Source organism: Scatophagus argus, chromosome 24 (assembly GCF_020382885.2).
Source record: "Scatophagus argus isolate fScaArg1 chromosome 24, fScaArg1.pri, whole genome shotgun sequence".
Lineage (NCBI taxonomy): Eukaryota > Metazoa > Chordata > Actinopteri > Scatophagidae > Scatophagus > Scatophagus argus.
In genome coordinates, this window is record NC_058516.1 from 9,444,632 (window position 1) to 9,461,063 (window position 16,432).

The window sequence follows — 16,432 nt, forward strand, 5'->3', positions numbered from 1 at the left end:
TCTGCTCTGATCTAGCTCAAACCTAACCTTTGGGTACTCGTGAGCAAATGAATTTTATAAAGCAGCAGTCAGAGAGGCATTTAGACATAAAGCAAAGCATGACAACATGGTGCAATTCAAAAGTTCATGTGTCACACTGAGGCTGTAGGGAGAGACCCTACTAGATAATATCAGGCAGAGGTTAGATTGCAGTGTTTAGAGATGATGATGGAATCCTATATGATCTTGCTGTAGCATGTTCAAAGAGAGTGTTTTGATCCAGTAAAAGGTTTCAGGATAATGTGAGATCTTTGCTCATGTTTGAAATGAATAATGATGTTGTAATATTATGCCCCTCAGCCATGCAAGAGGGTACTTTGATCCCTGCTGCGGTTCAGGTGAACCCTGGTCAGGATTTTTTTTCGTCTTTACTCAGATTAGAAAACAAAGTTTCCACTTAAGGATTTACTGTAGAGTTGATCTTGGATCTTTGGTTGTTTTACTGTATGAAAAGTCACAAACTCTGGGATGTTTTTTCATGATTACCCTGAGGTGTGTGCCTGCGTTTTTCCTTGAGCATCTCAGTGAGTCATGGCGATGCCTCTTCACTGTGTACAGCATCAAGGATCCCGGTGCACTTTCATCTCCATCCAGCTACACGGCATCAGTTTGCCGCTGCCCCGGACCTTTATGCACACCACCTGCCAGATGTTTGTGTGGGTGACGGTTGCTCTTTTCCACACATTTTCTGCAGTTCCTGTTTATATCTCATACACATAAATCCTCACTTGGGTGCACAAACACAGATATTCCCACACTAACAAGTATGATGGATGGGAGTCTTTTTCCAAACAAAGATTGATTTTTTTTTTCTTTCCTTGCCAACACCTACAGTCTATGTTGAGTCACACATGGGTGCCGCCTCTTTAAAAAGCCATCAGTATGGATCTATACCTCAGCCTTGTGGAGCTCCGTGTCTCTGCCTGACTGGCAGCACAGTGATGAAGGATAATATTAGAAAAGCTCACAGGAATTAAATTAATTTTCCTCTCACACAAATCTTTACCTCAGTAAGTAACCTTTGCTTTCCGGCAGAAGGACAGTTTAAAAAAAATACTACTCCATAATTAGTTTTTATGAAGCAGCTAGAAGAAGCAGTCCATGTAGCTACAAAATGATTACCTCTAATGGGTCTTCATTGTGCATGGTCAATGAAAGAAATTTCACTGTGAGTGTGATATTTTCTATGCGGGATACCAGCACTTTAAAAAGCTATGTAAGATATTGCCACGGCAGCAGTGGTTGTATTGTAGTTTGTCTTTATCTCTGCAGCACTTCACAATCTGCTTTGTTTAGTCTCTTCATTGATCAGCAAGAATTAGATGAGTTTTTGTATTCAGATGCCCTGCGGCAGGCAGCAGATGAATGCCCAAGTGGCACTCGTACCTTTTCGCGCTATTAGTCCCATGCATCATTAAACAGGGCTTTGAAATAGCTGCAATTTTTGTAACCTGAAAAAGATTATCTGCTCATATATCATTCCACTTCTGCACAGCAACCCAGCGGGAGAGTTCCAGCTCCTTTGACCGTCATTGTTTTCCTGTTGTTGTCCTCGTGTCATGTGAGGTTGTTACAAATGCTTTAACCAGACTTTATACATAGAAGTGTTTATTTGTGCGTCATGCAAGTCTTTCTAGGATTAACTGAAGGCATTTTGACACCAGAAACGCTGCAGTTCTTCCACATCCTGATGAGTAATTAGTGATGTCATTTTATTTTTGATTTTTTTGTGATTAACAGCACTGATTGATTACAGTCAAGTAATTTACTTCACACTTACCTCAAGTGTAGCCTGCTTTGTGTTGAGGACTAATTAATACATGTCTGCATGCTAACAAGCTAAACTAGTATGGTAAACATCCCATATACCTGCTGAACACCAGCATGTTAGCAATATCTTTGAAAGCGTACTTCACCAAACTACAGCCTCAGATGGTTACTGTACTGCATTGGTGCATTCCATTTGAACTAATTCCCAAGTTCTCATAGAGAAAATTCAGCTTGAATTGCCTCCTAAAGTTGGATTTCCCACCCACAGTGAGTGGGGAGTGTCACATCAACCAACCTCAAAATCTTAGATGACTGCTTTGCCCATCCACACCTTAGCTTCAGTCAGCACTGTGAGTCTTTTCTGTTGACTCTGAAGCAAAGCCACACTGTCTAATTTCTAAGCTGTAAAAGGCTTTAGCTTTGACCACAGATTATTAAATATCAGTCAGGCTCTTGTAAAGAGTAGTTTTGTTGAAAAGTGGTTTGTTTGTTCAGAAGTGTTAACGGGATATGTTGACATTTTGAGGGTTTGGGTGCCATCTTCTGTTGATGATTGTCAGTGTATTTCACTAGAACGAGTTAGCTACAGCTTGATGCTGTTCTGGCCACTTATTTAAATGAAGAAGTCTCTGATAATGAAGCCAATAAAGTCAATTTTTGCTAATGAACCCAAGGCCCTGCCAAGTATCCAGTGAAGAAAAGCAGCATGTGTCATAGTGTCCTTACAATGCATGCAAGCCATATGTTGTTGTAGTAGAAGTTTATATCTTTCTGGGAAAATGACTGAATTCTATGAAACAAAAACACCAAAAGCGGTTTTCCCTCTCACTAACCTTCATGGCAACGTGTTGTGTCATAGCCTGGCGCCGTAGTGCATGATGACAGTCATGCTATTATCCCCGTGCCAGCATGTCACAATTGATAGACATCAAGAGCCTCAGTGAATCAACAAAGGAGTATACTTCATGGAGGAAATCCGTCATGACTCATATGATGCTGGTTTTTTGTCACTCACCGACTGTCACCTCCTACTTTCATCATGTCTATTTGCTTTAATGAAGAATTAAAAAGTAAAAGCTGAAAATTTCATTAGATTAAAGAGACTGGACTTCAGTTAAGGTTCTAGCTAATATAGTCATGACTGGAGAAAGAGAGTCTCTTGGCATATATAAAATGTATGGAAGTTTTACTCAGAAAATGTCAACATCAGTGTAGTCCACCGAGATGGTAGCTGATAATTCGGAGGTCATGATTTATAGATTTTGGGATGTATACTGTAGACACAACTCAAATTTCCTTGGGGCAAACTCTTTTTTTGCCAGAAAAAAAATCCATATTTTATTATAGTCAATACTCTGTACTTATGACTTTTTGACTGCCTGCAGTCTGGAGTTGTTGTTTTCCATAGTTATTTATTTATTGGTACAGATTCAGAAAATTTGATGTAGTCACACAGCATACCTGCAAACATTGGGACGACAAAATGAAAAACACTGCTTTGGTTCTGCATGTTCTCTGATTTTTTTTTCTGTTCTGTGTTAATTTTTGTTTTTCCCATTCCAATGTTCAACGATGGCAACCGAAAGCTACTTTGATGTACACCTCCGAGTCAGTAAAAAGGCGTTTGGACTCCCTTTCTGGGCAACTGTTTGAAGTCACGCTGGTGTTCAAATGTTACCAAACAGCTTGTATGTTGGTTTTGTTTTACTGATCAAGAATCATAAACCTGTTAAAGCTTTGAGGAGAGTTAGCCCTTCCCGATTAGTTGATGGTCCCTGTCCACCATCAGAAACTTCATGTTCAGTGTTTTAAGCCTTTGGCTCGAACAGTGAATCCTCCTTTCATCAACATCACATAAGTCCAGTGTTGTCTGATCCGTTTGGTTCCAATTCAAACAGCAAAAACAGATTATTTCAGCTTCAGAGTCTACAGTACATCATTCAGACACTTTCTGCATGTATTTCTGGAAACAAACAATGGAGAAATGAAAGGAGCAGATGATTATTCTTAACTCTTTCAGTTTAAACAACCAAAGTTTAAGTTAACATTTATCTGGTTTGCATGCTGTCTCTTGAGCCTGATTCTGCAGTTCTGTGCAGCTGTACTGGGCACTTCAGAGCATATTGGCCACTTTTAACACTTTGCTGTGTTTTACAACCTGCTTTGAATAAGCCACCTGCTCATCAGCAAACTGCAGACAAAGTTGGAGACTAGCGCCTGAAGAGAGTCGAATATGTAGCTGCGAAATAGCCATGAATGAATTGTAACTGTATGAAATGAAAGTAGTTTTTGATGTAGTGTTTCACTTACATCAGCCACCACCAGCATCCATGCATCCAGTTTTCTGTGCTCTCTGCTGCCTCCTGTAGGACAATCCGAGAGCACCTGGGGGAGCAGGAAGTTTCTATCTCCCTGACCATCGACTCTCTGGAGGACAGCGACCTGGGCAACTACTCCTGCTACGTGGAAAACGGCAACGGGCGGCGACAGGCCAACATTCTGCTCACCAAGAAAGGTGAGGCGAGCACACAAGCAAGAACACTGATTCACTCATAAGATGAAAAAAAGCATGCACAGTGTTTTTTCATTAATCTAGCAGATGGATATGGAAGTCTTGATATCTAATAATGGTATGTTACAGGTTTGGAGGTGAAAAAAGAACAGTTGAATACCACAGTCCTTTGCTGTAATAACAGTGAATATCTCACAGCAATTTATGGAGTATAAAGAAGAACAACTAGTGGGACTGTGGGAAATGACCAGTTGTTTCTTGCCTCGGGGAAGGAAAAAAAAATGGGACAATACTGTGGCGTAGAGAGCCTATTCATCCACCTCAGCCTGAGGAAGTATTAGTTTGCAGAGAAAGAAAAAGCGCCCTCAGAGAGAGGCAGCCTTTGGTGTTACAATGCCAGACAAGCTGTTTGACTGTCTGGCAATGACCTCCCCTATCACACACAAGCACACTCTTGTACTTCTGCTTGTGAGGTCCCTCATTGACAAAATGCATTCCCTGACTGCTTACCTTAACCTTAAGCATCACAACTAAATGCCTGAACCTTACCCTGACCCTGACCTAAACCTATTTCTAACCTATACATTAAGTGTTAACAAGTGTTAACCTTGTAAGAACTGTGTTAAAAGCGCTTTTGACCAGCTAAAATGTCCTCACTCTTTTGGCTAAAAGCCTCCATCCACACTATGTAACAAGTCCAAGTGCAAACACACACACACAAAAATCCTTCTTTGATCACCAAACTCTCACTTTCACTCATTTTCTCATCATTCATCACTGGTTACTGATGCTTTTTCCCCTCACCCCTTTTGACATTAAAGCAAACATTTTTGAGGTTTTCCTCTGATTTCGCCTCACTGAGGATACTGTGATGATTTAAATAAAGATGCATGCTTTCCAGTGTGGTTATATAAGTGAGATTTTTTTTATTTTTTTTAGAAAGGGAGGGGGAGGGGGGTCTCTGCATCCTTAAAGTTGTCAGAATTGAATACATTTACATAGTAAGATATTTTTCCTCCCTTTTAAGTTTGCAGCTTTGGCTCCAGCTTTGCTGGCAGCCCAGTTCCCCTCCATTTGCTGTATTAAAGGGGTTTATGCTGCACAGTCGAATCTCGGAATAAACCGGAGAAGATTAGCCTGGTCCATACACGATTACGGGTCCATCAGAAATCAAGCTGTTCCCATGTTTTTTTTTAGCTGTTGCATCCAAGGTGTGATACAGCACAAGCCAATCAGTGTTTACACTCCCTTTTAAAAGGCGTCAGTGGTTTCCTGGCTTGAGAAGACAGCACTTGACACGAATGTGAAACTGGTTGTCTCAGTGCATCATCAATCAGAATATGCTTTCACTTGTATGCAGTGTTAGCACGTTGCAGATTCGTCCTCATTTCTATTTCTTGTACAACTTCTTGTAGTCCTGAAGTTGTGATCCTCCAAGCGCTCCTGACCAGCTTTTTTTCTGCAGCAGCATATCCAGTTTTTTTTTTCTCTCACAACAGCAGTAGCAACATCGTCTAGTAGACAGCTGCCTTTACTGCATGTGATAAGATTCTTGATTTGTGAACGTGGGATGCAGCAAGAAAACTCTCACTGCTGCTCTCACCTGTTATGCCATCCAACCCCAGCTCTGCTTTTTCCTCTTCTCTCTTTTCATCTCCATCCCTAGACAACAGAGAGAGGGATGGAGAAAGAGAGAGAGAAAGGGGTGATGAATTACCCGATGCCTTGTGGCTCCATCAAATCCAGCCTTCTAGCCGTCAGGAGCTAATTTGTCTTAATCCGTCCCACTGTGGCACTGCTACAATATGGATGCCAAGCAGAGAAGAATTGGCCTCCACCACTCTAATCTCTGCTGCTTTAGGAGCAGCTGGCTCGTTATACTGTCCAGATATCCGAGGAAGAGGAGCAGTGTTCACTGGGGTGAGAGGGCAGAATGGAGAAAGAGAGGACACTGAAGAGGAGGTGAGGGAGAAGTGGAGTTGCTTGAATCGAGCTTCTCGCCATGCTTGTTAGCTGCAACACCTCTCTCAGAAAAGTAAACTAATTCAGGGCTGAGAGGATAGAAAGTGAGACAGGAGGAGGAAGTCAGAGGCTTGTTGGTGAAAGCTGTGTTCATTCTGCTATAAGTTTGTTTGGTGCTTTGTTTGCGTGCGCATCCGTCCGTCCATCCTTAGGTCTCGCTGAAGGTCATCACCCAGACAGGGGTGATGAAGCGGTGCAGGCCTCACTCGTTAGCTCTATAGAACATCATCTTTCATCATGGGAGCTGTCAGCCTGATGGCCACTGCAGTGGAATGGGCATCACGCGGTCCAACGAGGTTAAATGTGCACCGGTGATGGATGGCGACGGGCGCGAGCCCTCTCCGTCCGTGTTTACGTGCGGCTTCGTGGCGATTCCAGCCTTTTTACTGTTGTCCATTAGTCAGCCAATGAAGGCTGACCAGCCAGATTTTGCGAGGCATAGCCAAGAGGAAATCTTGAACTGCAAAAGATGGAGTGACATCCGACAGAAAAAAAAAAAAAAAAGCCTTGAAAAGACACAAGCTGATAAAAAGACAAAGCAAACGACTTCAAGGCAAGTTACTAGACCATGGAGCTTAATGGGTGAGTCCATTGTCCTGTAGTGTAACATATCACCTTTCATCCTCCTCAATAACACCACTATTCTGCCTTCTACTGAGTAGCTCTGTCTTGGGGACCTTTCTTGAAACACCACAAGTAACATGATTTAGAATAATCTGATGTGTAAAAACTGAAATATCAACAGTGAAGTCCTGCAGTTCCTCGAATTTAGCTCCCACTGAAGCCTTTCATGAGTTCATGTCAGGCTACAGTGATGATGGATGGTGGGAGAGAGTGGCCCTCTTAGATTTGATGGTGAACAGGCGGTTTGACTAAAAGTTTTTCCTTGCTCGTACCCCGCAGCTGCGCACACATATAACTGATCTCCATAAACAAGGCAGCTTAATTTGTCACATGTTATCGTCGCAGTGGTTGCCTCTGTGTGATTTTTTTCCAATCAAGCCAGGAGGCAGTAAATGACAGGTATAGAGATGGTTGTACTTGCTTTCCAGTTGGAGTCATGTGTCATCTGGGCACAATGGAGCCACAGTGAGAATATGAGCAACATGAAAGGATGGCGAGGAAAAGACAGAACACAATCACACACTGAGTGAATACAGCTGCAGATGCATATAAGCTTTTTTTAAAAAAACAAACATGGAGGTAGTGTACAATTGTATTGCCAATTGCATTGAAGCTCTGCTTTCAAATTTTGCTCACAGTGTAATCTGTTGTAAGAGCTCCTGTGGATGGCTGCTGACTTTTAAGTGCAAATACCTGACAATGTTTAACCGCAACATTTTGAGTTTTTGTAGAAGCAAAGATGAGAATAAATGAAGTCTCACAGCATCAAATGTCTGCAGTAAGACCAGAAACGCCCATTAAAATGATAAACATGACAGTGAATGACAGTCATCTTTCACACTGTTCAACTAAATTCTCAAATCGCAGCCCATATGAGCCCATTTTCATACCAAATGCTTTATATGATTGGCAGGTTGTCTGGTACTAGTTTAACTTTTTCCTCTTTCTCGCTGTGTTGTCACATTAGCGGAGCTGATGTACACGGTGGAGCTGGCCGGCGGTCTGGGAGCCATCCTGTTGCTGCTCATCTGTCTGGTGACCCTATACAAATGCTACAGGATCGAGCTCATGCTCTTCTACAGGAACCACTTTGGCAGTGAGGATATAGATGGAGGTAAGAGAAGATAAGGTGAAAGACATAATTTGCTTCACCATTACAAAATAATCTTCCATAATTTGTGATACCAACACTGAGGTTGGCTGTTTAGTGGATGATTTCTAAAGCACCTTCCACTGCTATGAAAGCGTCCTTTCTTTCCCCAGTTGGAATCAAATCCCATACCAGAGCTATCAGTGTTGCTCTGCATGCATATTTATTTTTACTCAGAAAACACCTGGGCTACTTTTCATATCTTAAGGCTGCATTTGGAACTATTTTTATGTAAATATGCACCTGTTTTATCAGTCGAAACGACACAGAAAAGAGCCTCCCATCGTTCCTGACTCGTTCAGTTCTGTTGTCAATTTCAGGGAATCTTCTCAACCTGCTGGAAGACCTAAATCAAAAACTTCTATGCAAAATATTCCATGAAACTGTCCCCCCAAACAGCAGCAATCAGCAAACAACTCACCAATCTTTCATGTGGTTCCTTTTCTTGTCATATTTGCATCCCTGTAAAAACTAATCACAAGGCAGCCTTGTAAAAAATCTTCACGCTGGCTGCCGTTTCCTGACATCACAATGCACAACTTTTGGGTAATGAAGTTCAGGTTTTCAAACAGTTCCCTCTCGCTGCGTTCCACAGCCCCCAACAGGCAAAGTTGCCGAGTTTAGCTTTAAAGGGAAAACGCAGCCTTGATCACTTAAACACTGTGAATACAGCAGCTGTTGGTGATGTGCTTTGGATTTCAGGGTACGTTAGGCTGCATTCTTCTTATTCCAGTAGAAACCCGGAAAAAAAGACAGACAAGATGATGTGAATGTATACGAGTTAAGAGTATTTGTAAAGCTGCAAATATGCCAGATTTGCTGCACAGTAACTGTTAAGATGTTACTGTTGTATTTCTTTTTTTGTCTGATGCTGCTCTCATGTTGCTTTGACAGCTTAAATTTCCAATTGCTAGACATCCGCTAACTGATTTTCAACCTAATATGAAGCAGCTCAGTATGTGTGGTCCTAACTCAATTCGGCAGAGAGCAGGTGCATTTGTCTGAGGTGTTTATATACACTATACACCCTATATATTTCCAGAGCAGCAACAATTGAGTGTAATAGCAGAAAATCATCATGTTTTGGTGCCTGGCTACAATCCATTATAGCAGACATTTGTCCAATGGCAATAGCCTCATAAGACCTACAGATTTGAACACCACTGTTAGTACAGTTATTGTCCACAATGCTGCCAATAACAGTCTTTTGCAAGCAGATACGCAGTTCTTTTGATCTGCTGGGGGTGAGTAATGAGGAGGCTATTATGCACAGTGAAACAGACTTACCTGTTCACAATGCAAGCTACCAGTTTCATTTTATTGTGAGCATCGCGGCAACAGGTGCCAGTGAGACAGAATTCTGTCAAAGGGAGATATTAGATATTACGATATGGGGTAAATCCTTTCCTGGTTTTCAATGCTCTGTTACAGTAAAGTGATACGATTTTCTGAACTTGGGTGTAGCTGTTCTAGTCCATGGTACTGATGTTTATTTGTCAAAAATATCATTGTGTTAATATTTTGTGACAGCACCAATTGCCAGAACGTCAAGGTATTCAGTTAAAAATATTGTGATGTTTGATTTTGCCCATATTGTCCTATCCTACTTTGGAATGCCCCCCAAAATTAGAAAGTGGACAGAATAATGAAGAAAACATGAATTAATGTTCATCATAGTTTCTACACACGTATGTCTCTACTGCCGATGGCTTGCGACGTATGTGGAAACTGCACGAGACCCAAGAGTGAGACGATCATATATTCTGCTGAACACTTTCTAGAGAGCGAATCAAAACACAGCCCTTGTGCCAGACAAAAACATTAACTCTGAGGCCCCATCAGCAGTCGTTAAAGAGAAAAAATAAAACTCTGATTGGGCCTGGTGGATGAGTCTTGGTTTGAGAATGCATCAAACTGAGACAAAGAGCAAGTTTTAATTTGATTCCCCCATAATGAGTCTCTCAAGTACCAGCGCAGCGGTGAATTCACGGGGAATGAGATTAGTTCGGAGCGGCTGAGGGACCGTACATAGCAGAAGGAGCGACACCAACAGAGTTATGAGAGTTAAAAGGAAAAAAGTATTCTGTACCCTACTCCCCTCCTCATACACTCCCAGCTCTGCTTAACTGTGATGGCTGCTACATCAGACATTTCAATGAAAGCCATTACCTCTGGCTGCGTTGGGCTTCCAGCCCCCAGAAATCAGAACTTTGCTGTAATGGATGGCCCTGAGGCAGTTGTGTTGAAAAAGAAAAGAAAAAAATGTCCAGCCTTGAACTTAATGCCAAACAGCAATTGTCTCCTTTAATTGTGCCACCCGAGTGAGTGCTCAGAGAGAGAAACAGATTTTCAATTTGTTCTCCAGTATAAGGGGATCAGGTTCAATAAGTCACAGCACGCTGCCTCCGGAGCTCTCAGGAGACCCCCGATACTTCCTTCCACGCCGACGTCGATTAGATGACTTCACTGCCACGTCGTGCACGAGTTTGCACCTACATGTCCCAAAGTCACCTCTGACTTCCATCGACGGCCTACAGCAGGTGAACGACGTAGGATAAGGGGGTAAACAGAAGCCAAACTGGAAATGTTTGCCACTTGAGCAGGGACAAAAGAGTTACTAAGCACTGCCAGTGGTTAACTGAGATCCCCTCTCTATGGTAACTGCAGCACTGACAGGGAGAAGTAGCTGTAAGATATAGTTGCACACACACATTTTTTATTAATAAAGCCCTTAAGCCGGTGTCTAGGATGCACAGAGACTTTTCTTTTTCCCTCCCAACATAAATCTGCAGACACTGCCAAGAAAGTGCTTCATTGTGGCCACTCGAAGAACTAATTGAACGCCTGCCTCCCTCTTCTGCCAGATGTAAAATTGTAAGCTTCACATAACAATAGGAGGGACTGTCAGCTATTTGTCAGCGCCGCAATTTAGTTAAAGACCACTCAGTTGTCACATTGTGTGGGTGTCAGTGGAATCAATAATAGGCTTCATGATGACAACAGCCGAGCAAGCTTGTCAAGGAGGTGGGAACTCATCAACACTCTGCCATAAATACGAATGTCAGTGCGGCGTGGAATTACGAGCCTGTGTTCAGTGTAGTTTGGCGATAGCAAGCATTAATGGTCTTCCCATCTCAGACACCCGTAATGTATTCTGTCAAATTTGCATGTAAGATGTAGAGGTGGGCCTCAGAAAGTAGCTCATTTGTAATCGCAAGGTCAAGCAGTGTGTTGTCTTTCCAAAATATTTTCAGTTTTAATAAAATAAAGAGGACAACGTGGCAAGTTTGCATGAAATAGCTTCTTTCCCTGAAAGAAAAGCTCCATTCAAACCAATTAAACATTCATCATTTACTTATTGTTTGAAATTTAAATCCATATTTCTTGAATTATTTGCTTGTGTTTTCTGTTTATTCAGAAAACACAGAGAGAATCCTAAAATATTCCCTCACTTTTTCCCCTGCTGTCTAAAGAATTAACTGATAATGTAAGTCTGATCATGAGTATAACTAAGAAGTGAATGCGTATGAGTAAATGCTTAAATGGGATAAACACAGCACAGAAAACCGTACATGGAAGACTAAAACTAAATTCATTGTATCTCAACAGCGGCCCATTTTCTACTGTCTGGTGCCAAGCCATATTGTTGTAGCTGTATTAAAATAGGGAAAACAAAACAAAAATGGTATCTAAAAATAGAGTGCTGCACTACTTATTAGTTTATGTAGCTTCAGAGTTAAGTTTGTGTGTGTTAGCACCAATCTGCTCTCCATTAATTGTAATGGCACCCAGAGATTCCCACAGGTTACACCTCCAACTCTCATAGCACTCTCCAACGTGAGTTCAACAGTTCAACATATAACTGTGGGCTCTCTATGCACATGCATATTTTAACACCCCACCACCATAACCACCACCACCTTTCTTCCTTTGCACTCTGCGTGTGGGAGGGAGGAGTGCAGCACCCTCAGATATACCTTACCAATCTCCAGTAAGGAGCGACTCAAGATGCAGGAGGGTCATTCCGCCTTCGAGATTCACCCTCTGCCTCTCCCGTTCTCTCTCTCTCTTTTCTCACTACAGACGAGTGAATCAGCACCACTCAAATAGCCCTTGATCTGCCCACACAGCTTTCAGTTAAAAGCTACCAGAGACAAACAGAGATTTATGTCACCGTGAAGTAGAATGTGAGCCTCAGAGTTAGTTATACGCAGTGATTATGAGGTTACATTTCAATTATTTTTACATGTCCCCGATGTTGTAAAATGAATTGCAAGTTATAAAAACGAGTTAGATTAATAACGTGGTGTCATGTGCGAGTGGTGAGAACTTGCCAAATATCAAGATTACCCACTGGAAAGAAAGTGAATCTTGTTGACAGTCTCGTAGCCCCGAGAGAGGCACGGGTATAAAGTGGAGAGGATATTAAAAGCTTCAAAAATGGGATACTGTGCTGAGAATTGATCCCCAAATCCCTCCTCTTGAACTCCATCTGCTCTTCTGCTTTTCTCGACCTGACTCTCTCATCCTCAGCTCCCTTCCTGTCCAGTGTTTTGACGGGTTAAACGTCGCCTCGCGGCTCTTGCCCTGCAAGTGGCAACTATAAAGCAAAGGGACCAGAGTCATAATGAAAGCAGGAACTCACAGATCCAAACCCTGTTTGTGCCTCTAATGAGTTTACCTCAAAGGCTGTGTTCACATTGCAGCGCAGAGAGTCCCAATTCAGATTTTGTTCCTCCTTCTGTGGCACAGATGTGAGGGTTTTAGGGAATAATGAGACACATAGAATCTGATATTTTTGTTTTTGAAGAATATGACCCTGAAATATGACACACTGTACCTGATTTGTGGCTAACTGCCTTTGCAAATGACAGATCAGTATATTTGTGATTTGATAGGTTAAGTTCTCCCAAATCAGATTCTACATTTTATACATGATATAAGATTATCTTTACATATGTATATATTTCATCATCCCATCGACATTTATTAAGATGAACGACACATCTCCGCTTCCTCCCACTGAACAAAAGCGAAACCAAAATGTCTCAGATACGAGCACAGACACCTTGTGCTGATGACATCATTTGGAGCCGGAGTCTGTGCAGTAGGGATTGGGCAGTGGAGCCGTGGGGTTCCGTAGAGTTCCTGCCCGTAAACCTTCTGACCCAATCCTGAACAGCGCTCAGCTTTCATTCATGCTGTTTTAGGCCTTTTTTGTAGCACAAAATAACAAATTGAAACCAAACTTATAAGAAAAATGAACTCTTGAACATTAGTCAGCTTGATTAAAAACTACCTAAAAATCTTTGGGAAACATTTATTTGACATGAACTTTTTTGAACGTTTTCAGTTTTGGCCCATGTTCCATCTGCTAACATGAAGGAGGAAAGACTTATGATTTACACTGCAGCCAGCGACCTGGGGGCCATCAAGATGTTTTGGCTTCACTTTTGGGGAGCGCTCATTTTGAGCATCTTTTATATGTAGTCAGTAGTCAAACCAAGTGGTGTCTGGTTTCTGTTTATTGTACAGATGATCTGATCTCCAAAATGTTTGCCTCCACACCAAAATAATGGAGGTGAAAGGAATTAAATTTAACCAAAATATTTAAATTTGTGGTGAACATTTATTTGCAGTCCAGCATCTTTCAGGCCAGACTTGGAAAAAGTGGAGCCTCAAAGTCCATAACAAGACCAAATATCAAATGATCAAATGGTTTGGTTGTTCAGTTTTGGAGCCAGAAGCTTTTACTGTATCTTCTTCCTGTAGTAGTCAAAAGCCCTGGGATAACTCACTTCCACATCTTCCATTTCCACCCTCCCAACTCATTGCACAGAAGTGCTCCATCTTGAGAAGAAACATTAAAGTCTTCCCTCGCTTCCTACTTTCCATCTCCCTGCTCAGCCCTTCTAAATCCATCATCAATCAGAGCTTTCATGTGGGTGATGGAGCCATGCCATGCATGCGCCCTTGCAGGCCGTGTTGGGCATTTAGTTCAGTCTAATTTGTTTTGCCTGCAGTGGACAAAGTAGCTATCAAGGTAACATTATTCGTCAGTCGGGATGGAGCTGTAATGAAAAGCACTCAGATGGGCAGAGGTGCCCAGAGGTCAGTGTAATGGAGGCGTCCTGTCTCAATGAACTCTCACAGTGAATGAATAGCTCTCTGTGCATCAGTATGAAAATAGATTGTGAGCATTTGGGGTATATCAGTGCATAACTTTGCTGAGCAAAGCAGGAAACATTATGTTCAAATCATAAAACATTTAATTGAAGCAAAGAGGTTTGGGGAGCTTTTTAATGCCCATATATGAACTAGTGCAAGTATTCAAGAGAACAGACTTTCTTTTATTCAGTTTGCTGAGACCAAGGCTTTATTTTGTCTCTCTGCACCTGCTTGGTAGCTGGGTTTATAAAACTAAATGAAAGGGTTTGAAGGACCTGAGGACCATTAACATTCTGCTAACAGACCTTGCTGATTTGCCTGGTACATAAGAGGAGTTAGGATATTTCACCCATCTCTCCTCCTGTCTCTCCTCCTCTACCTGCAGATAACAAGGACTACGATGCTTACCTGTCCTACACTAAAGTGGACCCAGACCAGTGGAGCCAAGAGACCCGAGAGGAGGAGCGTTTTGCCCTGGAGATCCTCCCTGACGTGCTGGAGAAGCATTATGGGTATAAACTCTTCATTCCAGACAGGGACTTGATCCCCTCAGGAAGTAAGCTCTCTCTCTCACGGCGATGTCAAGTTGTGTCGAATGTGTTGTCGCTTGGTGTTGCTCGTGTTGTCAGTGCAGTGCTGACATGCCTTGTTTAATGTGGTTATGCATTTGTCTTGTGGTGTGAGTAGACCATCACTGTTTTAATCCGAGCATTATGAAATGAGCTTTTTCTAACCGCTGGCTGAACTGAAATGGATCAGTTTGCTGAAAGGTTGCATTCAGTGGTTCTTCATCGTCGTGTAAACCTCTGCACTCAGCCTTAAAAGCAGTGATTCCCAACCCGACACATATGTCAGTCTGACCTGACAAGCAAACAAACAAAGCAAAGAAAGTACCAGCGCACTACTATCTTGTTCCCAGTTCTTTTTTAATTCTGCATGGACTTTGTTTAGACCACAAATGACCTTAGTTAGAAAAAGCCTGGGAACATAGCAGTGTCCCGGTGTCCTTTTCACTGTGTTGGTAACAGGGAGTATGTGTAAAGACTGTGGAGTAGCTTAACTAGTAAAAAAAAAAATAATTAAACCATGTCAACATAATAGACGCTAGTTTATCTGAGAAACTTGCGTTATATTAATTTGTAGCCCGTGCATGTAAATAAATTGATAGGTGGTAAGTAAGTATATTTACTTAAGCACTGTACTAGTGGGAATATTGTCAGTTTGACAGTTTGGTTGCAGATTGTGATTTTTCATACCAAACATTTGATCGTCTTATAACATCAGGGTTGTTGTTACGGATTGAACCACCCTGAAGTCTCTAAAATATGTCAGATTTGCTCCACCTCTACGTCATGCAACATTAACATGCCCAAACATTTCAGTAAATTGTGCAGGAAATACTTTACCCACTTCTACAGGAGTATAAAAACTCCGGTGTTGTAGTTACAAAAGTGGCCAGGAACTAATCTGTAACAGATGTTGAGCTCAGTCCTGTGAAAACCAAAATGATTTCAACAGCACTCGCTAGCTGTAAGTGGGCTGGACTTTTTCACTTGTTCTTTACGTGCTCAGGTATTCAAAGTGCATTATCTATACAATGCAAAGCCAGTTGTAGGTGTAATAACCTATGCTACATATGCAGCATAATTGGCTTTATTGCAGTCCACGTTCCTGATCCAGCTCCATTCAAACTGCACCTCTGCATGCCGCACTGTCAGGCTCTTTATGCATGGATATTAAAGCACGTTTTGCCACAGTGTATTTCTAATGGAGCGCCTCACATACGTATGCTTATCTTTGATTAACCCATCACGCAGATGAATTTGATAATATCATTATGTAGTTAGCCTCCATTTGAACACTTGCATCTGCCTGTCTTCCTGCACATACCGCCATTACTAATTATGTTCCCCCTCGGTGGCATTGTGCCAAGGTTATAAACTGAATCCCTTAGTGTGATTATGTGCTCGATGCGGGGGGGGACTGTTGTAATATGGGAAAATGGCATAAAAATGCAAGGGTTGAGGAATCTCTCACTATTCCAGCTCGGTAGATAGCATGTCTTTGTATAAACATGTAGTTCCCTTTGGGAATGTATTAGCAACTCAACAGTCAATACAATAAAGCATAATCCATAGATATACACA

General features: G+C 41.9%; 1 protein-coding gene across 3 annotated transcripts in view; it reads left to right on the plus strand.

The window, feature by feature from the left end:
- The window catches only part of LOC124055589 (interleukin-1 receptor accessory protein-like 1), a 258,111-nt gene that overhangs the window by 237,683 nt on the left and 3,996 nt on the right, over positions 1–16,432 (plus strand). For all 3 annotated transcript variants that reach the window (XM_046382514.1, XM_046382513.1, XM_046382515.1), the window contains exons 9-11: positions 4,179–4,324; positions 7,935–8,081; positions 14,671–14,841. In XM_046382514.1, coding sequence (XP_046238470.1) covers positions 4,179–4,324; positions 7,935–8,081; positions 14,671–14,841 — 464 coding nt within the window. The remainder of the gene's footprint in view (positions 1–4,178; positions 4,325–7,934; positions 8,082–14,670; positions 14,842–16,432) is intronic.